Genomic DNA, 27,108 nt, shown 5'->3' with positions numbered 1-27,108 from the left:
AAATAAGTATTTTTGGTGGGGGTAAGCCAAAGAATATTTTACACGTTTTCACTTATAAAAAAATGAAACCTACTACAAGTAAATATCATATTTAATAAGCATTTGTTAAAAGTAGTAAGTTATCACAACTGCATAAATTCAAATTCTATTTAATTATAAACATGTTTTTGAATAATTAATGCACGCAACCAGATATACAACGGAAGAGTTAATATTAGATATATATAAATACTTCAAAACCGTTAAAGATACAAACGGTACGTTACAAAGTTCAAAAAGGATTTTAAAGTAAATTGTATTATTTTGATCAATGAACTATTAAAATAAGAAATAATATATGTAAAGAAAAATAACGCATTTAAAAAGTTTTTTCTCTATATAATTCAAGTTATAAATCAACAATGCATATTTCAAAGAAACAACATTAGGTATTCATTTTGGTATATTTATTAAAAACACAATTAACAAAGAAAATATAAGAAAACCTATTTTTACATTGTACATCAAACTTATAAATAAATTTAAGCTAATTTGCTCTGAATCATGCCTTTGAACATGTCGACGCCGACTTGATTGGCTTGGTTATAATAAGGTAAAGCTTGCATTCTTGTCAGCCAAGCAGTTATCTTAGGATATGTATTGGAAGCTACAGGGACTAATGCAGAATTTGTGCTTGACAATGTAGCAACAATGCTGAAGTCCGCGATGGTCAGTTCGTTTCCGGCTACGTAGGTGTTGCCTTCTAGAAGAGTTTCCAAAGATTGGTAGGCTTGCGCTACCAAATCAGCCTTATCCTTTTCGATTACTTTTACTCCTTGTCTTAGTAAAGCTCCCTAAAACGAATGTTTTATTATTTATTTTTACATATACAAAGACTCTAGTATTAAATTTACTTTAATTTTTTATAAAAGTAAATATAGCCCTAAATACTTACAACTATGGCTCCCATACGTGGAAACAAAACTCCGGAATCAAAATGAAGTCTCTGATCCACAACGGCTCTCTTCTGCAAATCCTTTGGATATAAGGAATCATTTTTACCATATTTCCCAACCAGATAGGCATTAATGGCGTGACTGTCAAAAATGACAAAATCACCGTCTTCCAACGTGGGCAACGTGTGCAAAGGATTTTTCTAAAAAAAGAAAGCACAAGATTCCTTAAACGGCATAGAAAAAAACCTGAATTAAATATTATGTAACGTTAGGCTGACCTTAAGCCATAGAAAACGCTAGTCATTTAATAATCTGTACTTTATTCAATCTCCGCCGATATAAAAAAAATTAACGTTCTTCCTGGTTGTAGAATGTTAATTTACTAGTAAGATTTTATTTATAACTTGTTTGGATAGAAAAAAATCGTAGTACAAATAATAACAGAAAGAATGTCGAAAATGATTTTGCTATTCATTCAAGGTAGCACATACTTTAAAATAAGATATCCTGTCATGGATTTAAAGTACTAACTTGATTTTACTAAGCAAAAGTCATTGATAAGTATTAAGGATTGGTCATGGCAAGTAATATATATTGACATAATAATTTTTAAACCGTATATAGCAAATAATAAAAATAATGAAATGCGATGTTATTAATTTCATATTCTTGTGAAATTTTAACATTCATTTTCACCACTTCGATATAATCTGATATAACATAAAATTCTAACAATTAAAACAAACTTCTTAATAATCTCAGTCTAAAATAAAGTACTAATTTCACTATAAGCTGCAAATGTTTTATCAGTAATATATTATTCGAGAATTATTAACGCTACAACAGGAGGTATTTTAGACAATTAATATATTAATTTTGCGTGTATTATTAGTTGCATAATATTAAGACCTAATAAATATGTTAGATTAAATAATGTTCTGTTTACCTTTAAAAATTGTGGAGTTAGGTGCTCTCCTGCCATTAAATTGATGGTGACCAGTTCGACATCTAAGTCCAGAGCTGCTATTACCAACAGAGTTGACCTGACCGCAGGACTAACTGGATTATAGTAGAGCTTCGGTTTGGACATGTTTTTTTTTTGCAGAAATTTTCAGTGTTTACGGGATGAAAGTTGGTATGATATTAAAACAGGACTAAGACCGGTACGCGACTTGATTGTTTTGAAGGCGCGTCTGCAATCACCTTTTTTATATAGAGTGGGAAAATATAATCTGGGGATAACGCAGTTTTGATCTTGTAAAGTCATTATGAGTAACGTGTAAACAGTAATCAATTGGTATTTTTGGTTTGGTACACGTCATTTTTCTTCCTAGTTTCCTCGAAAAAAAATCATGTGACAGATATACTAAATCTAATATTAATTACTCCTATTATATCTCCAAAATTGAAAGTCATTTAAATGTTTTTGCTATATATTCAAAAATATTTATCTATATTATTTATATGGTGAAGAAAGAATCTATCTCCTTATTAATAATTAACAATATTAAAATTTAATAATTAGTTAATTAATCTAGAACAAATTCATCTGTAAAGGACAGAAAACACTTAAATGTTTCTTAAATGCTTTATTCAATGTAATATAATAGAAGACAATCATTTATAATTAATTTTAAGGTACATTTCATTTACAGAATAACAACACAACTGCAGTTGACAATAACATATAAGAAATGGCTTGTAAAGTTCCGTTTCTCAAATTAAGTGCTAGATTCTTGATGAAACCATGGTGAAGGCTATATTTTGAACATGGAACCGCTCACATATCGTAAATTCCACAACAGAGATATCAAAAAATACCAAAACAATGGTACTAGGGAAATATAACATATCGGATAGGTATGAATGTGGCCTATATATAGACCATTAGGCTCACTTTTAGGGAATAAACAGATTTTTATTATTAATAAGTCGACTTAAAGACAAATTTTACCTGAGAACAAAAATCTTAACAGTGTCCATTGTCATATTTATAAAAAGTATCGGATCAAAATAACATTAAAAATTCAGGTACTCGTCCTTTATTATTGATAGAGTAAAGCTAGAAATCTTAATATAGAAAGTTACTGATCGCTAAACTGTATAAACTAATTATGTCATTTTGCGTAATACTAAGAAATCCTGTATTGCTAGGAAATATGATAATAAATGACAACAGTGGTAATTTCGGAGTTAAGTACGGCTGTTCAATCGGGTTAAGTCAATAAGTATTAGTATATAAAGATATTAGAGAACTACAACCTACCTGATAAAATATTATATAAAAATACAATTAATTTTAACAAAGCCCTATTTTATAATGTTTCAATAATTGTTCCTCATTTTACTTTAAAGAAGTTGTTCCATTTTATGTAATTAGCCGTTGTAAAATATAAAAATAAAAATGGATATTTTTTTGGGATACCTTATAAATGTATCTTATGTCTTAATATGTTTTTCATTAGATAAAACATACGACTCAAAGTGCAAACTATAAATACGTAAGATGAAAGTAAATAAACACAACATAAATAAAAATCAATAATGCCTTGAAATGACACGTCAGGTATGATAATATTTCGAATGAATTCAGTAGCCTTGCTTGTGGAACAATCAATATAAAAATACATTAATTTTATTACAACTCTATACTACATTAAAATATGAGTAGATAGTACAGTAATCAAATATAAGTCTATAGTTATATCCAAAGGATTTTGAAAAAAAAAACATTTAAATATTATAACCTTAAAAAATACTATTTAAATGCTGTCATTTAGACACTAATGAAGTTGGAAGAATATAAACTGACATCCGTATGACTTGCCAAAAAATATGTGTCACTCACTACTTTTTAAGGTTACTTTTACTTAAAATAATAAAGTACATAAAATCTAACTAGATATAAGAACAAAAAAAAATGAACATTAGAAATAAATAATCAGAGATTACTATATATTATACTTCAAAGTTTTCTTGAAATGCATATTCTTATCTATTTAAAATTAAATCATCCTATACGGACGTAGTTGTTTATTATGGTTAAATTTATTTTACGTCAACACATATTGAAAATCATGTGACATTTGAAATTCAGATATATGTGTTTACCCAATAATATCAAGTGGATTTATAAAAAAAGATCCTATGATCTTGTGACGGTTTCGAAGCCTATTCTAAAAGTTTCCAATGCCTTTTCACCAGCTTGATAAAACTCCGCTTGTTTCATATGCTCTAGCCATACCGATAATTTAGGAAACTTGTTTGTTTCTATCGGTAAGACGAGATTGCTCGGAAGCAAAGTGGATAATATACTTATATCAGCAATGGTTATATTGTCACTCGCGAGAAACTTAGAAGATGTCAGTATGCGCTCTAATATTACGTAGACATCTTTTAAATTGGACAGTTTGTTTTGATCCATAGACTTCTTACCTTCATAAAACAGTGGTTTCTAAAATATCGAATCGTTGTAGCACAAAAGGAATGATTTTATCACGCACCTACTTACCACACAGTCGCTAAAACACCTGAAGACAGTACCACAGTCGAAAAGCAGGATCTGATTGATGAACGCCTTGGTCTTGGAATCTTCAGGATATAAAACACTATTTTTCCCGTATTTTTCTACCAGATACATCAAAATAGCATGGCTATCCCACAAGATGAACCCGTCATCATCTAAAGTGGGTACCGTATGAGCCGGATTTAGCTAAAACACAGTGCCATTATGGTAAAAATTATTCCAGCATAATTATGTGTGAAAAAATAATCCACGTTTTTAGTGGTTAACTATAACTATTATTCTTTTCGGCACCATTTAAATGATAATTCTATGTAGACGAAACATCTAGTTGAAATATAGTGCACTCAATTGTTTTAGCAGTCGTTAAAACATATGATAACATTATTATGAATTAATAACACATCTTCTTTCGAATTGCACCAAATTCTGCGTAACAGTAAAATGCCTGTAAGGAGAATACCATATACTTCCCACCAATCAATCAGTTTCTTGCCAGTTTTTCAATCGATTAAACCACAATATAAAACACGCTAAGTTTCTTTGGTTAAAGATGACATTTAAATATTTTGTGGCCGTTAAGGTATCATAGTTTAATGCTAAACTAACCTCTAAAGATATTCATTGAGAATATCTTGTCTTGTTTAGTTATCAGAACAGTCTCAGTGTCGTGTGACGTCACATCTATGTAAATAAACCGTAAATATTATAAAATACCGGCTTGGTTGGCGCAGTGGTAAAGGCGACAGGACTGTCCACCTACTGTTGCGATAGTCTAAGGTTCGAATCCTGTTGGGGCATGATCGTAAATTTATGTTTGTGATTGTCCTAGCAAGAGTGCAAAATCCCACAAGGAAAATGATCCCAGTGACGCCAGTAACCAGGCTGGGCAAGACCGGATGTCTTCTGGGATGATTTCTAAGTTTGTCACAGGCCAGCCAAAATATATATTAAAAAAATATTAAAAATTAATTTATTTTGTGTACTAATTATATATTCCAAATTGCGAAAATAGTGTTGCTGTTCTTGAACGCAATAATACAGCAATAAAAAGTTGAACAAATTACTTATTTACGACACAAACAAGACAAGCAACTCAGTCATGGTATGGCAATACACTGATTTAATGACTTCGTTAGCATCATTGACTATTAAAACAACTCCAAATCACTTTGCGTCTAATACTGTAGACAGTATCTCATCGAATTTCATTGAACCTAATTATAATTTTTTTAAAATTAACTACATCTTACATTAGATATGCTTAGTATTACTATTGCTCTCTTCGCTCACAACTAAAGCGAATACTAATTAACGAAGAATGGCGTATGGGAATAATTATATGGATTTAAATTTTATTAATTATAAATTTTATAATAAAAAAGTATATAGACAACAATCGCGATATAACCTCCATAAAGAATCTATGAAGAAGTTATTTTCTAAATTGCTTGTTGCAAGTGTTCAGTGTCATTATCATTTTTACTTGATATTTGTTGATAGGAATTCCCCCAGTATCACCAAATCAGATATTGGGGGAATTGAACTATTTCCTTTGACAAGAGCTTGTTCAACGGTCAGTTTTTTTTTCGAAAACTGATGTTTATAAACCGAGGAAAAGTTTAAAAAATAGACACATGTAATAGTATATTACACCACGAGGGCCGAAAGTGAATTTTCGGCCCTGCGGAATTTTTCTCTCGGCTTCGCCTCGCGAATCATAACGAGCAGGACCGAGATTTCAACTTTTGGCCCGTGTGGTGTATACGATTTTTTCATAGCCGGTCGAAAGCACGTTATTAACAACATTCAAAACAACATTGATGATTATTTTTAAGGTTAGAGGTAGCAACGTTAATGACAGCGGTAAACAATGAATAAATAGTCCCTAGTTACGAGTATAAATACGCCTAAGAAATTCTTTCCTCCCGCCGTTATAGAGGGCGCGGGTGTACTTCTCACAGGGAGTAAATGTTTAACTTTCTTCCCTGTTATCGGGGACGAAAGTACGTACTTTCGACCGAGGTATGAAAATAAAAATTTTAAAATGTATAAGGATTGTCCAAGTTCACAATAATCAAAATTATATTTGCCCCAGTTTACATAGAAGGGACGTAATTTGCTCTGCTATTCTCGCTGTAATATTTGTAACTTTTATTTTATGAAAAATATTTATTACATTACAGTTATTTACAGCGATAATGCCTATTATAAAGTATCTATTCTATTCGATCTATATGAATTTTATACCATTTTATATAACATTTTTAACCTAAAAAGACTAAAAATATATATACCCAAAAAGGGCGATCAAACTGTACTAATAATTGATTATTATAGAAAACAATATAAAATTCAAAGACGTGGATTACTTTTTCACATCCCAAACACAACCCTTACCTTCAAGAACCAATCCGAAAGGAACTCGTTCTTGCTGAAATCAACCTCGACCAGTTCTATGTCGATATTCAACGCTTTGGCAGTCATTAAGACAGAGTTTACAGGCGGACTACCCCACACCATGTACAGTTTAATTTTCCCCATGCTTCTTTAACAGTTGTTTGTGTCTTCTTTCTCGATCTGAAACCGCTAAAATGCCTAATATTTCCAATTAAGATATCTCGGAATTCCAAGAACGGCGCAAGGTCAGGTTACCAACTTCATTATAGCTATGATATCAACTTGTACTGTGATGCTACTCTAGTCGGGTTTATTATAGCGACTGTTGTCTAACAACACGGCTAGTTTAAAACAGTTTAAAATGTGGTACCGCCGGAATCGAGCTAGACCTGTACAATCCAAATATTGACACAGAGTTAACATAACACCAATTGTTTATATACAAATGCTGGTGGTATAATTAAATTAATATTTAAAGAATGTATATAGAAGATAACAAAACAAAATAACAATGTGAACATGTCTTCAAGGTTCTTGTATTTTATTTAATTATGTACAGGCTGGTCTCTTTTTAAAACTAAACCCGCAATATTTTCAAATGATTTTTTGCTTTGTTAAGTTAAGTGACTGTCACAACTCGGTAAACTTGCAATCCAATTTTAAGACATACAGCATATAGTCGATATAGTGTCTCTCTTTCATCTATAGCTCAATGGATCATTTTCATCAAGTGGCCTGTGCATTATTATTTCTAATGCAAAACAAAACATTTTCTGTTTGGGTTACTGTTTTAAAGTTTTCAGTGGCGTAGCGTAGTCAGTGAAAACGGAATTTTTCATAACTTTTTCAGTGACGAAATCAAGTAATCCCCTTTATTTACATGAATTTGTAACAATAACATGGAAATTAATTAGTGGAAACTAAATCTTAAAATTTCAAATTACAAATCAAGTTCACGACATAACCAAAAGTACTGCAAATGGAAGAAGCTGAGACAGCAGAGTTCAAAGAGTACAGACTATTTAAAAGTACAGAAAATTAGTAATGGTGGCAATCGAAAAGTGACAATGGAAACAAGAAAATGCCGGAATCAAGCAAGACCTGTATAATCCAAATATTGACACAGAATTAACACAACACCAATTGTTTATATACAAATGCTGGTGCTTTAATTAAATTAATATTTAAACAATGTATATAGAAGATAACAAAACAAGATAACAATGTGAACATGTCTTCAAGGTTCTTGTATTTTATTTAATTATGTATAGGCTGGTCTCTTTTTAAAATTAAACCCGCAATATTTTCAAATGATTTTTTGCTTTGTTAAGTTAAGTGACTGTCACAACTCGGCAAACTTGCCATCCAATTTTAAGACATACAGCATATAGTCGATATAGTGTCTCTATTTCATCTATAGCTCAATGGATCATTTTCATCAAGTGGCCTGTGCATTATTATTTCTAATGCAAAACAAAACATTATCTGTTTCGGTTACTGTTTTAAAGTTTTCAGTGGCGTAGCGTAACGAGTGAGAAAGGAATTTTTCATAACTTTTTCAGTGACGAAATCCAGTAACCCCTTTATTTACATGAATTTGTAACAATAACATGGAAATTAATTGGTGGAAACTAAATCTTAAAATTTCAAGTTACAAATCAAGTTCACGACATAACCAAAAGTACTGCAAATGGGAGAAGCTGAGACAGCAGAGTTCAAAGAGTACAAACTATTTAAAAGTACAGAAAATTAATAATGGTGGCAAATTAGAAAAGTGACAATGGAAACAAGAAAATGGTAAAAATCATTTGAAGAAGAAGATGATATCATCGGACAAATAAAAAAGTCTAAGTATCGTCTAAGTCGATTATATAATATAAACCAGTACAAAAATGCATTTAAATTGCAAGAACACAGTTATTACATTCTACATATGGAAGCTCATAACTATTTTATTTCTAAATGGTGAGAATTTACTTTACAGAAAAATTTACTTGAAAAGATTATTTAAAAAGATTGATCGAACGATTATCTGATAAACAAACATATTGAACACTTAATTATATCTCTAAACATAGTTCCTTAATAGTGCTAGTTAGTGGGGATACCAAGCCTGCAGGTAGCATATGTATTTGCCTTCGAATGAATTAATTCCATGTCACTGTTTCCATGTTTTTATGAAAAGATATAAATCCACTAAAGCTTTTTATAGTTCAAGTCCAATATCGTCTTACATGTATATTAGTCTATGGTCCACCTTTTGTGTTTCGAGGTATTCTTTTCTACCTTTCCATTACCTTATCTAAATATTAGTTTGGATATAAAATACTATATGCAATACCTGGTATCGTAAGTAACGAAAAGTACAGAAGACTGCATATCAATCTTCTATACGATATTCTTTTAATTATTTATTTATTTTCGCTGATCTTAAAATTAACTTCCATCTGTAAACACATTAAATTCCTCAAGCAGTTGTTAAAAGATGTGTTTTGATGAATTTGTAATCCTTCTTCTGTCTTTTCTATTTCGATTCCAAGAAAGAGTTCTACTTCCGTTATTTTTCTGAATTTAAATTCTTCATAAAGACTTTCCTTCGAGTCATTTGTTTGCCTCGCGGGTCCTGTTATTTCTATTAAAGCATCATCAGCGAATATTACCAGATAAACATTATTTTTTGTATAACAAGCAGCAGCCATTTATCTGATCTCTTAAGTTGTAATTTTTTCATCAATTTATTAAAACATTTTAAACAGCGGCCAAACCAGACTACCCTCTATTAGGGATGCCGAAAAAATATCGATATTTTTGTTAAACGACATTTTTCAATATTTCAAAAAAAAATTTAAGATATTTCTTAAACATCATAAAGAAACTTTTAATTAGTTTTTATACATCTTTAAAATTAGTAAAGGTTCGTTGAAAATCTCAATATTTTTCTTGATGACTGATACCCTACCCTCTACTAACTATTTTTCTTCTATCCTACATTTTAGAATTATGCTCTTTTATCAATATAAAATATATATTTGATAGTTTTTTCCACGCAATTGCTCGACATTGGTAATAACAAAGTTCCTGTTGACACATCGTCTGGCCGCATTGCATTTCCTGCCTATTTTTGTCATTTTACTGAATCAAAAACCGAACTCATGGTGTACCCAGACATTGCTCAAAATTACAAAAATCATGTTTGGTTGAGTGAACGTGTCATATTGGCTTAAAAAACGTTGATGTTACCAAAATTAATTTGGTGGGCGCAGTGGTAAAGGCGACAGGACTGTCCACCTACTGTTGCGATAGTCGCAGATTTTAATCCTATTGTGATTGTCCTTAGGCGAGAGTGCAAAATCCGACAAGGAAAATAATCCCAGTCACGCCAGTAACCAAGCTGGGTAAGACCGAATGTCTTCTGGGATGATTTCTAAATTAGTCACTCGCCCGTCTGTAGTAACTGTTAGTAAAAGGAGACTTTAAAATGTATTTTAAAAAAATGCTTGTTAAAGAAATATAAAAAAAGTTTAACGGTATAAATCATAGCATTACACTTAATTCCATATTATGAAAAGATAAAAATTAATATTATTTAAACGGTTGAAACATTGTTGTTTCATTCCTTAAAATAATTTAAATGAATTTATGGGGAAGCCAATTTGGAAAATTTTAATTTCATAAATTGGCAGTGACAACCCTGTTCATAACAGGACAACGCCTGCCGGCTAGTGGAGCATATTTTCGCAATTCAGTCGATAATAAAAATACATTTTAATTTTTATTCGATTTTGATTAGTCGAAATTTATTATAGGTTTGTTAATGATTCTTTTCCAGCAATATTATTTCTAAAACTTTAACTCAAATTCCAATTATAAATAGAATAGAGGAAGGGTAGATAGAATAAAAATGTAAGTTTTGAGATTTTGCAAGTATTTTTAATTTTAATAAAATGAAAAGGTGTCGATAGTGCCAAGCTGCAGCTGATATCCTTCTTATCTCAAAAGGCCATGGTACTCACCCACAAAGGGAAGCTACCCATAAAATGGCAACCCCACAACCCTTATTAAACTTTCATCAGTTTAATACATAATATATTAAATATCATCCATAACATCAGCAATAACCCAGAACCCAGGCAAAAGAACAAAATATTATAATAAATCTATGACAATCAGTATTTATATTTAGACAGTATTTTGAATAATTTCCTCAATAATTGTAAATTCAAAGATAAAAAAACGCAAAAATGTATTATCAACTTCGATCCCTTGAAAATTAATTCATATTCATTATAAAATTTGGTAAGAAGTTAACTCATTACCAATATTTGACACATCTTTAAAAAAAACTTATTTTTAAGTTTACATAAAACTTTAACTTTTAAGTTAAACATATCAAATTAGAATTAAGATAAAACTGTATGAAATTGTAATGAGATAAAATTGTATGAACTGATATACAAATAAATGAATGTATTTCACAATGGCAGTTATTCATTTAATTAGATCGTAAATACGATATGGGCATGTTCTCGTTACTTTATTATTTGTATGTCAATATCCATAAATTTCATTAAAAAGATTAGAGATATACATCACAATTACTAACTGTAATAATTAACGTTTTCAGTTAAGATCTAAGGTTTCAAAAGAGGAAGTAACATGTCCGAAAATTTCTGTAATCCTTCCAAATTTTCGGAATAAAAATCGAGACTTTTCATATTGTCCAACCAGGCTTTCACGTTAGGATACATATCGCCATTAAGTTTATGAAACAGCTCAATCGTAGTAACTGTCGCTACAGCGCATATATCGGCTAGTGACAGAACGTCACCGGCCAAATATTCCTGAGAGCTTAGAAAGGTCTCCAGAAAACTAAAAGCTTCTTCTATCACGACAATGTTTTCTGTTGGTATGCTAGTTACGTCGTCATAAAAGACAGGTCTCTAGAAATAGAAATATAGTCAATTAGGAATTGTTAAACATAAAATAATATTACCACTGCTCTTGCCAAAGATGGAAATAAAATGCTAGTATCGAAAAATAACATCTGGTTGACTTTAGTTCTTTTATTAAAATTCTTGGGATACAATTCATCATTGATGGCATATTTATCAACCAGATATTGCATTATAGCATGACTGTCCCATACAACAAAGCCATTGTCATCTAGAGTTGGTACAGTATGAGTTGGATTGAGCTACAATATATATTGATATAAAGTTGTTCGATCAATCGTTCTTATCACATATATTTTACTTATATGCTAATAAAACACGGTTCATAGTTAACATTACTTTATTATTTTAAACATTTACAATAATCACGATAATTCAATCCCATCGAAAAAAAAAAGTAAACAAAATAAGAATCTTAAAATTAAGACATGCGATTGAGGAACAGTGACATCTAGCGTCCACACAATGACAACACCAAACAAAAATCTTACCTCCAGAAAAGAAGCGTCCAACTGTTCTTTTTCTGACAAATTTAACCTAACCAATTCGACGGTAATGTCCAGCGCTTTAAGGGTCATCAAAACAGATCTGACTGGCGGGGCAGCCTCGAAAAAATATAATTTCATCGTCATTTCGACGAATTCTCTAGATGTAACACGAAACCCGCTTTTTATGCTAATATCTTCAGTCTAATTTAATGTTACATTTCGTGAGATAGTATTTATTTGTAATGCAATGTTTATATAATTTGAGAGATTTACCAAAAAGCTTAACAACAATCGTTCTTCTTGCTTTGATAAGATAATATTTTTATAATGTAAGCGACAATGTCTGGGTCGATTCAAAAATAACCAGATTACAATACGCTAAGGTTAATTATTCAATAATGTGAAATGTCAACAGAATAATTGATAGGGAAAAATTATTTTATTATTGTTTACTTAAAATAGTCAATACATAAACTAATTAACACATGTCGCATTATAAGTTAAAATTTTTCTTATATAACAATATAGGAATTTGTTATTTTTATCAACAGTCAGGATAGATGACCAAATATACACGTTATTTAAGTGTGTAATACCTTGATATCCCAGAATCCTTTTTTGGAACGTTAATTGATTTAAATGCAATTCAAAAATTTCTTTCATTAATTTTATTTATTTTCTACATCTGCTCAACCATTTTAATGCAAAAATTTTAGTATATAAAAGCGTAGTTCCTAAAAATATTTGATATCGCTTAATATACGTTTGTTGTCAGTCTAAGGACTATTAAGGCGTCCTATGTTTTTGTTGAAAGTACAGTGAAGTTTTAAGTGTATAATACCGGCAAAAATCAAGGGTGCTCAAATATACATCACTAAACAAATTGTTTCTGTAAATAGCTCTTAAATATGATTCTTGAAAAGTTTCTTTTATTTAAACTTAAAAAAACGAAAAGAATTCAAGAGTATAATCTCTTAACCATACCAATTTATCTTATTTGTAATGTATTAAGACTATGTGTATTATTGTTTTAGTTATGTACACACTATAATATTCTACAAATTCTTCTAACTTGCATTCATTTATGAGACTTTTGAAATTATATAGCAATATTATGTCTGATAAATATTTTTATTTTATTTTTTATATCTACATTTTATTGCCTATACAATAAAGAAAACTATTTATCAGACATAATATTGCTATATAATTTCAAAATGCTAATAATTGATACTATCTTATTTATAACAATTATTACTATATTTAGAATACAGCAAAAGTTTTTTATTTGCGATTATATACAATTTAAGAGCTAGCAACGTTTTTGAGAGAGAATTTCAGGTAAGCTGATCTTATGACATATCATCTCTTTCAGTCGGTCAGCAGCCGTCCCCATTAGCTGGCAGCAGGTAAAAAAAATAAATTAACAAAGAATGGATGATTTTTAACGACTTCGAAAAAAAAGTAGGTTAGCTATATATATATATATATATATATATATATATATATATATATATATATATATATATATATATATATATATATATATATATATATATATATATATTAAATGTATATTCGCCGATTTCTTCGTCAATTATGGACCGATTTTTAAAATGAGTGCACTTTTATCTATAATATCAAATTTCAAAGGCACGTATCAGATATTTGTGTATAATATTATTGCTGGGCTGATATGACGGAAAATCGAAAGTCGTTCAATGCAGAATCCATTCAGTTCGCATTTTAAGCACAAACTATAGTGTATACAACGTCGTAGAAATTTTGTTATTTTTTTAATACATTCGTTTTTAATACGTTCCATAAAAAAACAGTGCATACTATGGATGTTGGACGTACCGCTCAATTGTTGTATGGATATTCATATGACAATCATTGGCCGTTTTCTCCAAAGCAAAACATTTGTAGAGATTATGTAGTTTTGGTGATATATGTTTAAACTCTTACTGATAAAACAATCACAGTAGCAAGTTACACAAGTTTAAAGTAAATTAAGTTTGTTTTAACTCTACAAATATATTTAATAATTTGATGTGAGGTTTTTATTACAGTAATGTACCTGAACAAAGAAAAATTAAAAACGACTGACATGAGATGATCTTCTTTATTAATAGGTTAGAAAATTTAAATATCAAAAAAAACATAAAACAAAATTATAACTATAACTAATAATTAATAGTCAGTTCTATTTATAACAACTATAATTGTTACAGAGCATACAGGGTATATTATACTATATGTACAGAATATGAATATAATACACCGTAAAATATCTAGGAATTATTATTCTTAAAAAATCAAGAGATACAACTTAAATTAAGGTAATTTCTTCATCGTGTGTCAGCTCAACAGGGGCAACAACAACGGCAACTCAATAAATCCCTCAATAAGTTCAAACCGTTCTCGTTCTCGACGTAGCAGGGCAGACGCTCGGCCTTCTCGATCCACTTCGTGAGATTAGGGTAATCTTCCCGACTAATCGGCACTATGACGTCCAAAGAGGTGATGGACGGTATCAAACTGAGATCAGCGATGGTCAGTTTCTTCCCAGCGATCCAGGGATAAGAGCGCAAAAACTTTTCCATCAGGGCGTATGTCTTTAATATAGATTCTCTATGTTCATCGACGCTGATGTGAGCATTGTTATACAACATGGGGTTCTGAAATTAAATATAAGACTCATACAAATGTAGTTTCAAAGAAAACTTATCACATATGATTAAACAATTGTAAGACGTAAAAATAATTCTGTTTTTCATCATAAATATTATTGAAAAATTGGTCTCAAAAACTGGAACTATGAACTATGAACTACTTTTGTATCAAAAAAGTCATATAATTCTTTAATCGCCTTGTACGATGGACTGAGCAATGAAAGATTGAGTAAGAAGGAGTGGCAATTCAGTTAGGCCATAAAATAAATTAGAGGACAGCAATGGCTAGTTTCAGATACGAACTGTCAGTACTCGGTTAATTTCGGCAATTCTCGCGTTATTTTACGTCATTGACATTTTAAAAGTAAGGTTAAGCAGTCTATTTATTTATATAGTCTGTTCAAAGTTATTTTCTACATACGTCATCTAAGTTTGTGACAACAAAACGTCGCAATGTTGCCGCATCAACTCTAAGTTTTAGTTCAGTTTGGCTTTGATATACAACAAAATTCTAATCTAAATAAAATAATTAAACATAATTGTTATCTAATATAAATTATTTTAAGATTATAGTACATCTAAAAGCTAGAGTTAATTATACAACCACAATAATTTATAGGTTGGTTTATAGGTTACAACTTTGACAAGCCCATTCGTTTACGTGTTCGGATCAGATGGCAGTGTGTCTCTTTTTAACTAAAATAAAATGAGAAGGAAAATATTGTCTAATTCTGAAACGAATTTACAAATTACGGCAGGCATTACGTTAAACATCTTGATGGCGTATGTAAAAAATATCTTTGAATAGACAATATAAATTATTTGAATTATTTATATGCACATATTTATATATAGAATTAAGTATTTTATTTTAATTTTAAATAATAGGCAATAATGGATAAGCAATTTTGTTGTAAACATTGTCAAACCACACAAACAGATATTTTGAGAAGTTTCATCCAGATGAGTATTCTATTACGTATCTTAATTTTGCAGATTGAATACAATCCTGTGCTAAATTCATTATATTTTAAGCAAAACTGAGTCAGTGATTACTTTTAGTATATTATAGAACATTACATTTGTATCAATAAGGATCAATATTTCGATTTGAATTAAGAAGGAATTTTAAATTTAATGTGTGAATACAAAAAAAAATATTCTAATATATTAAATTCTTGAAATAAACATATAATTTACAAGAACTGGCAACGTGGCAAAACCAAATTTTTGTACGTATACTATGCAGCCCCGAGGACATTGTTTTGAGTCCTAAGAAATCGGATTAAATGATATATCTAGCAAACGCATGACACTATACAATGTTACAAAATACAAATTACGAAACCTAACCTAACAAAAGAAAACTTTAGGATAATTTGTGAATTCGCGATAATTTATTCTATTTATATTCTTCGCAAATTTAGTATCCTTTGCGTAGGCCAGGATCCTCCAAAATTAGATTTATGTAACGGAATTTCTGTACGTACGATATTCAAAGTTATTTTGTACATATGCCATCTAAATTTGTAACGTCAAAACGTCGCAATGTTGCTGCATCAACTCTGAGTTTTAGTTCAGTTTGGCTTTAACATTTGACAACAAAATACTAATCTAAATAGTGAACAAAATGTTATCAAATATAATTTATTTTAACATTATAGTACATCTAAAAACTCCAGTTAATTATACAGCCACAATAGTTTATAGGTTAGAGTTATAACCTCTTATCACTATTGCTTGCAAGAATTTTGCATACGTCTGACGACTTTGACAGCCTCATTCGTTTACGTGTTCGAACTAATCAGAGAGCATTGTGTCTCTTCTTAACTAGATTAAAATGAGAACGAAAATATTGTCTGGTTCTAAAACGAATTTACAAATTGCAATAAGCAGCCAATACATTAAACATCTTGATGACGTATGTACAAAAAAACTTTGAATAGAGTATATGTCACTTAGACATACGTTGTTTTTTGTTTGTTAGTTTAAATTATATATATATATATATATATATATATATATATATATATATATATATATATATATATATATACACGATGGACCCTTAAGATAAATTGAAGAATAGTTTTGATAAAATGTAAAAAATATAATTATTTCAAAAAAATACGACAATTTCTATGCATACATAACGCCATAACATAATGCTGCTGATTTGTTAGACTTCTATCGTTAAAAATTGGGTAGTTTTTCGTACTTACAATGAAATGTATAGATTTCATTAAATTAATTGTTAGAAAAAAATATTATATTATATGAAACAAAGATCCAAGTGCATATCAGTGTAGTGAATTATATTTCGGCAATAGAATAAATAAAGAAATACAAAAGAATAACAAAAGAAAAAAATTGGCGGAGATTCACTTCAAGTAATAGAAAATTATAGTTCAAATAATTAGTGACATACACAAATAATTAGTGACACACAGTCTAAATCGCAAGAGAATTTTTACCAAAAGTCTGTGATGTTATTACACGTATGACTATGCATGTCAATAGTCTAAGCACCATGCATAACCAAAGAAAATTTGACATTGGCATTTGATATGTAATGTAATTATTACTATTTTTATATGATAATGTTGAAAAGATCTTAAAAAAGATATTACAAAATATACTGGCAAAAAAATACTAGTCCCTGGTATTTAATGAACCTTTAAAATATTAACCAATAATATTTTTGGTTAATCTATTTTTTTAATGAATATAATTATATAACCCTCAACTTTGTAACAATCGCTAAGCTCGTCAGTAATCATAATTATTTAAGAGACTAACTGATAAGAGGAATATTGATGTCTTATTATAATAAACGTAAGTGTTTTGATATAAAAAGTCACGTACATTTTTAAATATTTGATCAGAATTAGCGTGATTATGTATATCGTAAAAATTAACATGAAGGTAACCAGGGGGTAATCCAATCACTAATAGCTATAGTTAAATCTGTCTGTCTACATTTTTCGATTTATTGCTAAACTAACAAAAATTATCTCATATAAATTAGCTACACCAGTTTACTTTTTACTTCCAATTAAAAAGTGATGTATTTAGAATTGTCAATAATTTGACTTAATTGTCGACCAATAAAATAAAGTTGGCCAAATAAATATTAAGTCAATTAAAATTAAAACGATGTAGTCTTGATTGATGCTGATATGTAAAGTAGTTTTAAAATATGTCTCACTCAAATACGAAGATGATAAAAATAATTTTGAAGGACGTTCCTTTCGATTCAATAAAAACATGGCTTACCAATATTGTCCTGGTAAAGTTATTGACAACCGATGAATCGAAATGCAGCCTCTGATCGATGAGGGCCCTTTCCATGATGTCCTTGCTGTACAACTGGTCATCGTTTCCGTACTTGCCCACCAAAAAGGCGATGATAGCGTGACTATCCCATATTATGAAACCATTATCGCAGAGCGTTGGTATGGTATGCTGCGGATTGATCTGCTAAAACAGGGTTGCCCAATAGATTCTTCTTTTGAAAATGTTTATTCTTTTTTTTTTGGTATAAATAAAACCGGATCGAGTATGTATGTTTTTAAAAAAATATCGTTTAACATTACCTTAAGAAAATTCGGAGAAAATTGTTCTTGCTTACTCAGGTCCATTTTTTTCACTTTCAGCGTCAGTCCCAGGATCCTGGCGGTCATTAGTACTGCCCTGCACGAAGGGCTGATCTCTGACATGTACAGCGTAGGTGCCATCGTTGATTATTTAACACGCAGTTCGTGAAGGATGCGGCGATTTAAAAAAACAAATGCTACTCGATACGAGGTAAACGCCAGCGTCGAAATTTATCTACTAACACCGACCGATCTCGCAGTTGACATATTCGCGCACTTAAACCCCCGTCAATTGAATTCTATTTGCTGAGTTTTATGTAAATAGGACTTATCTCTATTGAATTGAACTTGGCAACTAAATACTACTTGGCTATTTCGCGACTGGTGACTTGTTATTTTTGCATAAATTTCATTATCGATGACCCGTCCAATACTGGTCAGATAAGTTGCCCAATCAAATTTAATTTCCCAGTCCCAATACAACAGATATAACCAGAGGAAGATTTTTCAACATTTGCGAGTAGTTTTACATCTTGTCTATTTTTACCTCCTAAATTAATAAATTGATAAATTTACTAACTCCTAGTTCTATAGCGATCTTAAGACCTCACAGTTAACCCTTAAAATGTAAATTAAAGATCAAAGAATTGTGAACAACTTCCATAGTTAGCCATGTTATAATAAAAATCTAACATTAACCTCGTCTCTTTAGTTGGATGAATAATTGAAAAGACAATAATTATATGAAACTGTCATAAAATTATCTGAAGCTTAAACAACCAATTCAAAGCAAAATTAGTGGCAAAAATTACCTGAAATAACATTTTATATATAATTACTTATTTTCTACTTTTATTACATACCCGATGATGAAACTTCGTTGCATCTAAAAAATAATTGAGCACTCTCCAGAAAAGCTGGTTTTTAAATGAGCTAAATACGATGGATTCAATGATTCAGCAAAAACATAAATAGTATTGTTATTGACATTTTATTGGTTTAACCCTAGATAATCTTTTTTGGGCGTTTGCTGAATTATCATGTCTTTAAAGAACAAGGTTATTAAGATGTTAATAATTAAGAATGAAAGAAAACTAATAACTACAAATTAATTAGTATTTAATCTACTACCTTGAATATAAATTTTAATTATGCAAAAATACACAGATTGTAAGAAGGAAAAATTGCACAATTATGTTGAAACTATTACTTTGAAAAACATTTTATAGAATAATGATTGGCAGATATTTGCCCAATCAGTACAGCAATCACAATATGTAACATAAGCATTGTTAATTTAAGAATACGTACGTGAGAAATGTAATTTATTAATGAAAAGGGTTTTATAATTCCTTTTCCCAAAAAAATCAATAAATTAAATCTCTGTCTACATTAGTTGTAGCAGGTCCTAAATTCTAACTTATAAGATATACCTCTACCACCATACCATGCCATATATTTCTTCGAGCAATAGATGCCCCTCACCTCAAGGTCTCTTCAATCAATGTAAAACGTATTCGTAAAAATGAATTTGTTTGACTCAAAACTGAATATTTTCGCATGAAAAACCTATAACGACAATATCTGAAGGTTATGTTGTTGACAGATGTCAATGTCACAAAGTGTTGAGTTATACCCATAGAGTAGTTTATTAATAATTTCTCTGTGATATGATGATGAGATAATTTTCGTTCATTAAGAAACAAGGACAAGAGGAATTAGGCTGGTTAAATTAATGATTCATCTGTTTAGCAAAAAAATACATCAGTATAATTTCAATAGACGGTGTCTTTCAAACAGTGTTTTTTAAAATTTATAATTTCCAGCGATTCTCGTTGATATTTTATATATTTGATTTGGCATCTTTCATTTTCGTTAAAGAATTTAAGTTAGGAATGTTTGTTTATCGCAATTCAAATAAGAGTGTTTGCTAGCTTGCTAAAACAATTGTATTACTATTGAATATAATAATAGGAATGTACTTAAATTATAGTAGATATTTCAAAGGTATATTTAGCTTAGATGTAAAGAAGGAGTTATCTAATGCGTACTCTATTTAACATAACCAGTCATTAGAAATATACCAATATTAATGAGAATGTATGTTTTGACATAACCTCAATTTATGTATGTGGATAACATCCAATTAGGCCATTATAAAAGTAACAATTTAACCTTAACACACATGCATCGCAAAGTTAATCGCATCTATGTATTAAATACAAACTTCATCCTCTTCAATGACTAAATACAATGAAAGAGAAAAAAAATCTATCCCCCTATATTTTTCATTTTTTCATATGAACATAGTTCCTTTTTCCTCATAATATCTAAGTTTCAAATAAAAACTCGAAATGTATGAAACGCACTTAAAAGTATAATAAAACGAATAGTAAATCGTTGTATTTGATAACAAAGCCATCAGTTATCATATCCTAATAGAAACTATGAAATCTTGGTAAATTATTTCCAAATAAATTAGACGTATTATGTTATTTAGTTAAAAATGTATATTTATATATAGGAACATATCTACAGGTCGTGCCTAAGCGTTTATCTACAGACAGCACTCAATTCTAGATCCATTTTCGCGATTATTCAACAACAAAAGTCGATTTATCTTCAGTTATTTTATTTAATAACATATTTGCCCTAATTTTTATCGCAATTAGAAATACACAGATCTCTACGGATTAATATTAAACCATTAAGCAATTATCACTTGATATATGTTACCAATATTCATACATAACAAAATTATACTATATATTTATAATAGATTTATTAACAGCTGATCTAAATTGATCATAATATTTATTTTATACCTCATTCAAATATATAAATTAGTGAAATAACTCATCAAATAACTTTGATTACTTTTTATTAATATACTTTTTGTAATGTTTACATAAGATAAACACATGTATTCGAATTAAGTACATAAAACAATTTATTTAGAGATAACCCACTTCCAACTTTCCCTATATGCTTCTAAGCAAGACTTGTTGGCAACATAGTATGATAATTTTTCCGCATTTTGCAGCCATCGACTGATATAAGGCATCTTTTCCTCATCAAATGGTAACATGGTATTCAAGGAGCTAATAGTCGCTAACAAGGAAATATCTGCTAATGTTACCGAATCGCCAGTAAGCCAATCATTATTAGTCAATGACAAGTTAACATAATTATATATGTCCGTAATTTGCTGCTTCTGAAGCTCTGTCAAATTCCCTTTTTGACCATGATACAAATAGGATCTCTACAAGTTGAAATATTCATAATTAATAGAAATAATACTTTAATATCTAAAGTGATCAAAAATTTTCCCTAAAATATAATTAGTTGCCTAAATACAAATATGTTAGGACAATGTCAATTTTTATATTGAGATATATTTTATCCATTATTAAGCTTTATGGAAATTGATGCATTATATATATATATATATATATATATAATATAATATAAAACATACTTACATAAATTATTTTTAAAGTAGCAAATGCTAAACCTGTATCAAAATACAGCATAGAATCGACAGCAGCTCTTTTAATCAAATCTTTTGGATATAATGAATCATCAATCCCATATTTTTCCACCAAATATGTATTAATAGCATGACTGTCAATTATAATTGTACCATTTTCGTCCAAAGAAGGCACAGTGTGTAATGGGTTAATCTAAAAAATGTACAACATTTTTAGGCAACCAAAAATACTAACAAATCTGACAAAGGAAATAAATTGTATGTATATTAACTTTTAAATATTCGGGTTTCATATGCTCCCCTTTATCTAAGGAAACCTGCTTTTTTTCAAGTTTTAATCCCAAAGCATCAGCAGTCATATAAACAGCTCTACATGCTGGACTATCGGCTGTGCCATATAAAACCGGCATAGTGTATCTGTAATATATGCAAAAAGTAACACCCAAAAAATAGTACTAATAATAAAAATACATACAGTTTTAAAAACTTATTTACACTGGAAAACCTACAGGAAATCTAGACAATACTGACTGTAGTATCACGTTAAACTGATGTAACAACCTGAAATGATTTTATTTACACTGCTTCTGGTTTGAAGTGGAACTATTAATACTAATTCCCTTTTAAAAAGGCGTGTGAAAAAATAATAATGTTTAATTCTTAAATATAAGACATCAAGTGAAATATCACTCTTATTTTGGATTAAGTTACATACAAAAAACTGCAATTTTAATTCTTTTGCATGTAAAAATTTAATAAATATTTGTGTATGTACAATTGTTTAAATTATTTAAAACACCGAATAAAACATTCTAAACTGTACATACTCAATTAAAGTTATTAAATCGCAAAATAGCAATTAAATGCAATTTTGTATAATATAAATGGTTAGGCTAGTATTAAATTATTATTACTATATGTTGGACGCTTAAAACAGGTAGAACTATACATTCTATACATCTAATATTCTATACATCTAATATCTTCTATTCTAACATTTATACATTTTATTTATTGATACATTTATTCGATAGACTCTTTTCAATTCCAGATTGTTCTTTCTTAAAATAGCCCTAAATTTAGGAACTGACCGTGTATAAAGAATAAACATAATTTGTTGGAAATCAATACACGCAATGGAAAAACTTTCCATTAACAACAGTGTTTCCACGGACTTCTTCGGGATAACATACATTTTGATAAGGCGAATTGATTTAAATCTTGATAATCAATTATTAAGATAAATATTATTGATATATTTTGATAAAATTATGGCTCCAAAATTATTTTACAACGAATGTAGCCCCCCGTGCAGGGCTGTTTTGATGGTAGCTAAAGCTATTGGTCTGGAATTAGAACTGGAAGAGAAGGACCATGAAGAATTGAAAACCGAAGAGATGCTACAGGTTAGTATACTTACTATACTGTCTGTGTTTCACTCAGTTCATCAAAGTATAGTTAAACGTATAATTAAATAAGGTGATTTTATTTTGAAATATATTTTACGATATTTGTTTGTATCAGGCCTGATGAAAAAATCGATTTTTAAATCTGGTAAATGTCATAATCATTAGTTGATTTGAATTAAATGATATAATAACATTGGTAATTACTATGTGGTTGTATATAGATTTGAACATTAAATTTCATCATGCAATTAGAAGAATAATTATCATTATATTAATTTTAAATATTAAGGATAATGTATTGACGATTAAATGTAATTATACTGCATTAAATAATTTTAATTTTGAGCTTTAGATTCCTTTTACCTATTACATAAAATAAACATAGCATTTTTAACATTTTCTTAAAGGTATATTTATTGATGATTTATTTGATTTCTTGATAACATATTTTTTATTTACAGATCAACCCGCAACACACCATTCCTGTCCTAATAGATTCCGACGAAGATTTTACCATATGGGACAGTCACGCTATAGCCGGTTATTTGGTAGAGAAATACGGGGAAGATAATTCTTTATATCCAAAGGATGATATTAAAAAGCGAGCACTTATAAATCAGCGGTTATTTTTCGACGATGGTATTTTATTTGAACGCATTAAAGCAGCTTTGGTGAGCATTTATATTATTTCATGGTCTTATTGCAAAGACTAATTGAACTATTTTTTTATAGTACCCACTAAAGTTGGGTACAGCTGACCAAGTTCCTGAGGATGCCGCTGATGGCCTTATTGAAGCTTTGGGATTCTTGGAATCATTCATGGGAGATGATCCATGGTTTGGAGGCGATGATATTTCTATTGCTGACTTAGCACTACTGGCCTCAGTTTCTACCATTGAAGTATTTTTCCCTCTAGAGGAAGACAGATTCCCAAAATTAATTGACTGGTTAAACAGAGGCAAAGAGTTGCCTTATTTTGAAGAGTGTAATAGGAAGGGCTTAGATGCAACTAAAGACCTCCTGGCAACTTCTTAATTTAAATGAAGTTAAAAGTTGCTGAAATGTAGTATCAATAGTAGAAAAGGCTTTATTAAAATATAGCAGCAATTGTAGATTTATTACAAAATCTGTCTCTCAATTAGGAACGGCAGAAAGAAAAACTGCACAATTTATAACCTTTATTTAAAAAAGAAATTAAAAACATACAATTATTAAAAATAAATAAATGTGTATTAACTGGAAGCTTTAACTTTTTGTTTTTTCAAGGCCTTCTCCTTAGCTTGTTCATAAAGTGGCATAAGTTTGCCATCTTTGGCAAGTAATTTTAAAATCCCTACTATTAAAGGTAAATAATTATGTTTACGTCTTATATTTTCAATCTTGTACTGATGCCTCTTATTATCTTCTTCTTCTATGAGTAATTTTAAGTTAGTTATTTCACTCTGTAAGGTGTCACTAGCTCCATTATCAATTTGCTTCTGAAGTTCTTCTATTTTTCTTTCATAGATCATTTTTCTATCACTTACTATTGCCATTAAATTAAAATGTATCTCACCATCACTATATCTTTGTATTCGTTTTTCTATGATAGGTCTAACAACATCAGTCCAGTCTGTGTCAGGAGTAATGGGACCTAAATCAATTGGACCTTGTTTCAAACCATCTAATTCATAAAGCCTCCCATCTATAGGTACATAACTAATAAAATGGTATGCATCTTCTTCTTTCTTAGCCATAGTGGAGTCAACTTCAAATATATGTTGTCTAGCAAAGGAATTATGTACTGAACTAATTACTTGAGAATTACTGATTGTTAATCCTTTCATATTAGCATCAAATCCTTGGCAAAATTCTTTTAATTCTGTCAAATTGGCTCCTAATTTTAAATCTACATGTCGACAATTTAATAGAACACTTAAAATAGCTTGAGTTGCACAAGCATTCTCTATAACCTGACGGGCAAAAAATATTTTTTCTAACCTATTATCTTGAACAATTGAACCACTTGGTTCTGAAGTATCCTTAGTCCATTTAAATAGAAATATTAAACCATGAATCGGTTTTAGACTTTCAAACTGCTGGCCATCCAAACTCCATAGTTCTTCAACTTGAACGCCTTTGCAACCTAAAAACCGTATGTTAAAAAAAAACATTTGTGATGAATAAAAATATTCACCAAACTCCCTAATAAGCTCTGAAAAAACGCCAGGATCACTCTCAATTAAACACCAATCACCTGCTTTTTCACCCATTATTATTTATTTTATAGTATATAAAAATAAGCTGCGTAACTATTATTTATTACTTGTCTAACCTCAATTTTTTTTCTTCTTTTTTGTAATATTGGCTGATGTATTTCATGATCGAAATACATCGATTACAGTGAAAATATTTCAGTTGTTTTTAAAGTTTTTATATATTAAGAGTTAATTTTAAAAATTACATTTTTTTGTTCATCTTTTTGGCATTTTTAACAAAACAAATATTACATTTGCGAATATTGGAAGAAGATATATTATTATTAATGAACATTAACCTATTTTCAGTATTTTCGTAGTGTCAAGAATTGTTGATATAGTTGAGCTGTACAGAAAATGTCTGAAAAAGAAAAGACTGAAAAGCCGAAACATGCCCAGCCTAAAAATATACCGAAAGATGGGCAAGTTATATTGGCTATAATGAAAGAAATGGGCATAACTGAATACGAGCCGAAAACAATCATACAGTTGACAGAATTTGTATATAGATATGCTACATCTATCTTAGAGGAAGCAAGAATGTATGCAAATAATTCACAGAAGAAATGTTTAGATGTTGGTGACATACGCCTAGCTTTGCAACTAACTGCAGAATCAACATTCACTACACCACCACCTAGAGAGGTATACATTTTTTGGTAAACTTAAAGTTTTTGTTACAACTATCTTTTACTAGGTTGTTTTGGAATGTGCTTCAAATAAGAATTACTCTATGTTACCAGCTGTAAAGCCACATTGTGGTTTAAGGCTTCCACCAGATCGTCATTGCTTATCTTCATGTAACTATATATTGCGAGCACCTCAAAAAAAAGGACCACAGAAATCAAGTTATATTTCAGGTATAAGATATATGTACATTTATCGAGTTTACAGTTAAGTAGAGTATCATTATTATTATTTTAGGTGGCCCAGGAATGAAAATAACTACCAAGACAAATGTTGAATATTTAAGGAAACAAACACCTGGCATTGCTCGACAAAAAGTTACTATACCAAAACCGACTATGAAGATAAGTGGTGGTCCAGTACCACAGCAGACTAAAACAATTTTGAAGCCAAAAATACAAATTACCCAAAATCTTCATTTGTCTATGGCACAGAACACATCTGGAAATAACATTAATGACAACCCTTTAAAGAGAAAAAGAGATGATGAAGTGGAGTTGACGAATTAGGATGTTATGCATAATAAATAAACATTAATATTTTAATGTCATTAAAGTATGTTACCTGTAAAATAAATTTGAATAATTTAGATATATCTTTACTTAGTTTTGTACCTATATGACATCAAAAACTCCGTTCCCCATGTAGATTCTTTAGGCATCCAATAAATTTACTCTGTTAATATAGGTCAAATTAAAATAAAAACAATAATTTAA

General features: G+C 29.7%; 5 protein-coding genes across 5 annotated transcripts; 2 read left to right on the top strand and 3 right to left on the bottom strand.

The window, feature by feature from the left end:
• Positions 1–431: 431 nt before the first annotated feature.
• LOC143198375 (uncharacterized) lies at positions 432–7,220 on the bottom strand. The gene is made up of 6 exons (XM_076407542.1): positions 6,859–7,220; positions 4,447–4,647; positions 4,084–4,389; positions 1,882–2,043; positions 935–1,135; positions 432–833 (listed from the first exon to the last, which is right to left on the bottom strand). Exons 1-6 carry the CDS (start codon positions 7,000–7,002, stop codon positions 522–524), a joined length of 1,326 nt encoding a protein of 441 aa, XP_076263657.1. The 5' UTR covers positions 7,003–7,220; the 3' UTR covers positions 432–521.
• A 4,153-nt stretch (positions 7,221–11,373) lies between these two features.
• Positions 11,374–22,667, bottom strand: LOC143198374 (uncharacterized). Its single transcript, XM_076407541.1, has 7 exons — positions 22,535–22,667; positions 22,332–22,476; positions 18,250–18,450; positions 14,668–14,979; positions 12,302–12,499; positions 11,852–12,052; positions 11,374–11,798 (listed from the first exon to the last, which is right to left on the bottom strand). Exons 2-7 carry the CDS (start codon positions 22,467–22,469, stop codon positions 11,490–11,492), a joined length of 1,359 nt encoding a protein of 452 aa, XP_076263656.1. The 5' UTR covers positions 22,470–22,476; positions 22,535–22,667; the 3' UTR covers positions 11,374–11,489.
• Positions 22,668–23,270: 603 nt separating this feature from the next.
• On the top strand, positions 23,271–24,710 carry LOC143199173 (glutathione S-transferase 1-like). The gene is made up of 3 exons (XM_076408993.1): positions 23,271–23,465; positions 23,930–24,139; positions 24,201–24,710. Exons 1-3 carry the CDS (start codon positions 23,331–23,333, stop codon positions 24,501–24,503), a joined length of 648 nt encoding a protein of 215 aa, XP_076265108.1. The 5' UTR covers positions 23,271–23,330; the 3' UTR covers positions 24,504–24,710.
• Uch-L5 (Ubiquitin carboxy-terminal hydrolase L5) lies at positions 24,630–25,803 on the bottom strand. The gene is made up of 2 exons (XM_076408989.1): positions 25,645–25,803; positions 24,630–25,593 (listed from the first exon to the last, which is right to left on the bottom strand). Exons 1-2 carry the CDS (start codon positions 25,718–25,720, stop codon positions 24,701–24,703), a joined length of 969 nt encoding a protein of 322 aa, XP_076265104.1. The 5' UTR covers positions 25,721–25,803; the 3' UTR covers positions 24,630–24,700.
• A 190-nt stretch (positions 25,804–25,993) lies between these two features.
• Taf9 (TBP-associated factor 9) lies at positions 25,994–26,981 on the top strand. Its single transcript, XM_076408992.1, has 3 exons — positions 25,994–26,350; positions 26,403–26,565; positions 26,630–26,981. Exons 1-3 carry the CDS (start codon positions 26,063–26,065, stop codon positions 26,899–26,901), a joined length of 723 nt encoding a protein of 240 aa, XP_076265107.1. The 5' UTR covers positions 25,994–26,062; the 3' UTR covers positions 26,902–26,981.
• Positions 26,982–27,108: the final 127 nt, after the last annotated feature.

The sequence above is a fragment of the Rhynchophorus ferrugineus genome, unplaced genomic scaffold (genome assembly GCF_030347505.1).
Source record: "Rhynchophorus ferrugineus isolate W39M unplaced genomic scaffold, kcgeb_rfMv2 rfM6, whole genome shotgun sequence".
Taxonomy (NCBI): Eukaryota; Metazoa; Arthropoda; class Insecta; order Coleoptera; family Curculionidae; genus Rhynchophorus; species Rhynchophorus ferrugineus.
This window is presented reverse-complemented; position numbering and strand designations above follow the sequence as displayed.

Coding starts and splice junctions, on each gene's coding strand:
- LOC143198374 (XM_076407541.1), bottom strand. CDS start 22,469: ATGCCGGTTTTATATGGCACAGCCGATAGTCCAGCATGTAGAGCTGTT. Junction 12,053..12,301: donor TGGACGCTTCTTTTCTGGAG/GTAAGATTTTTG, acceptor TATATATTGTAG/CTCAATCCAACTCATACTGT. Junction 11,799..11,851: donor CATCTTTGGCAAGAGCAGTG/GTAATATTATTT, acceptor TTCTATTTCTAG/AGACCTGTCTTTTATGACGA.
- Uch-L5 (XM_076408989.1), bottom strand. CDS start 25,720: ATGGGTGAAAAAGCAGGTGATTGGTGTTTAATTGAGAGTGATCCTGGC. Junction 25,594..25,644: donor AGAGCTTATTAGGGAGTTTG/GTGAATATTTTT, acceptor TACGGTTTTTAG/GTTGCAAAGGCGTTCAAGTT.
- Taf9 (XM_076408992.1), top strand. CDS start 26,063: ATGTCTGAAAAAGAAAAGACTGAAAAGCCGAAACATGCCCAGCCTAAA. Junction 26,351..26,402: donor CTACACCACCACCTAGAGAG/GTATACATTTTT, acceptor ATCTTTTACTAG/GTTGTTTTGGAATGTGCTTC. Junction 26,566..26,629: donor GAAATCAAGTTATATTTCAG/GTATAAGATATA, acceptor TTATTATTTTAG/GTGGCCCAGGAATGAAAATA.
- LOC143198375 (XM_076407542.1), bottom strand. CDS start 7,002: ATGGGGAAAATTAAACTGTACATGGTGTGGGGTAGTCCGCCTGTAAAC. Junction 4,390..4,446: donor GGTGTTTTAGCGACTGTGTG/GTAAGTAGGTGC, acceptor TCGATATTTTAG/AAACCACTGTTTTATGAAGG. Junction 834..934: donor CACGTATGGGAGCCATAGTT/GTAAGTATTTAG, acceptor CATTCGTTTTAG/GGAGCTTTACTAAGACAAGG.
- LOC143199173 (XM_076408993.1), top strand. CDS start 23,331: ATGGCTCCAAAATTATTTTACAACGAATGTAGCCCCCCGTGCAGGGCT. Junction 23,466..23,929: donor AAACCGAAGAGATGCTACAG/GTTAGTATACTT, acceptor TTTTATTTACAG/ATCAACCCGCAACACACCAT. Junction 24,140..24,200: donor AACGCATTAAAGCAGCTTTG/GTGAGCATTTAT, acceptor ATTTTTTTATAG/TACCCACTAAAGTTGGGTAC.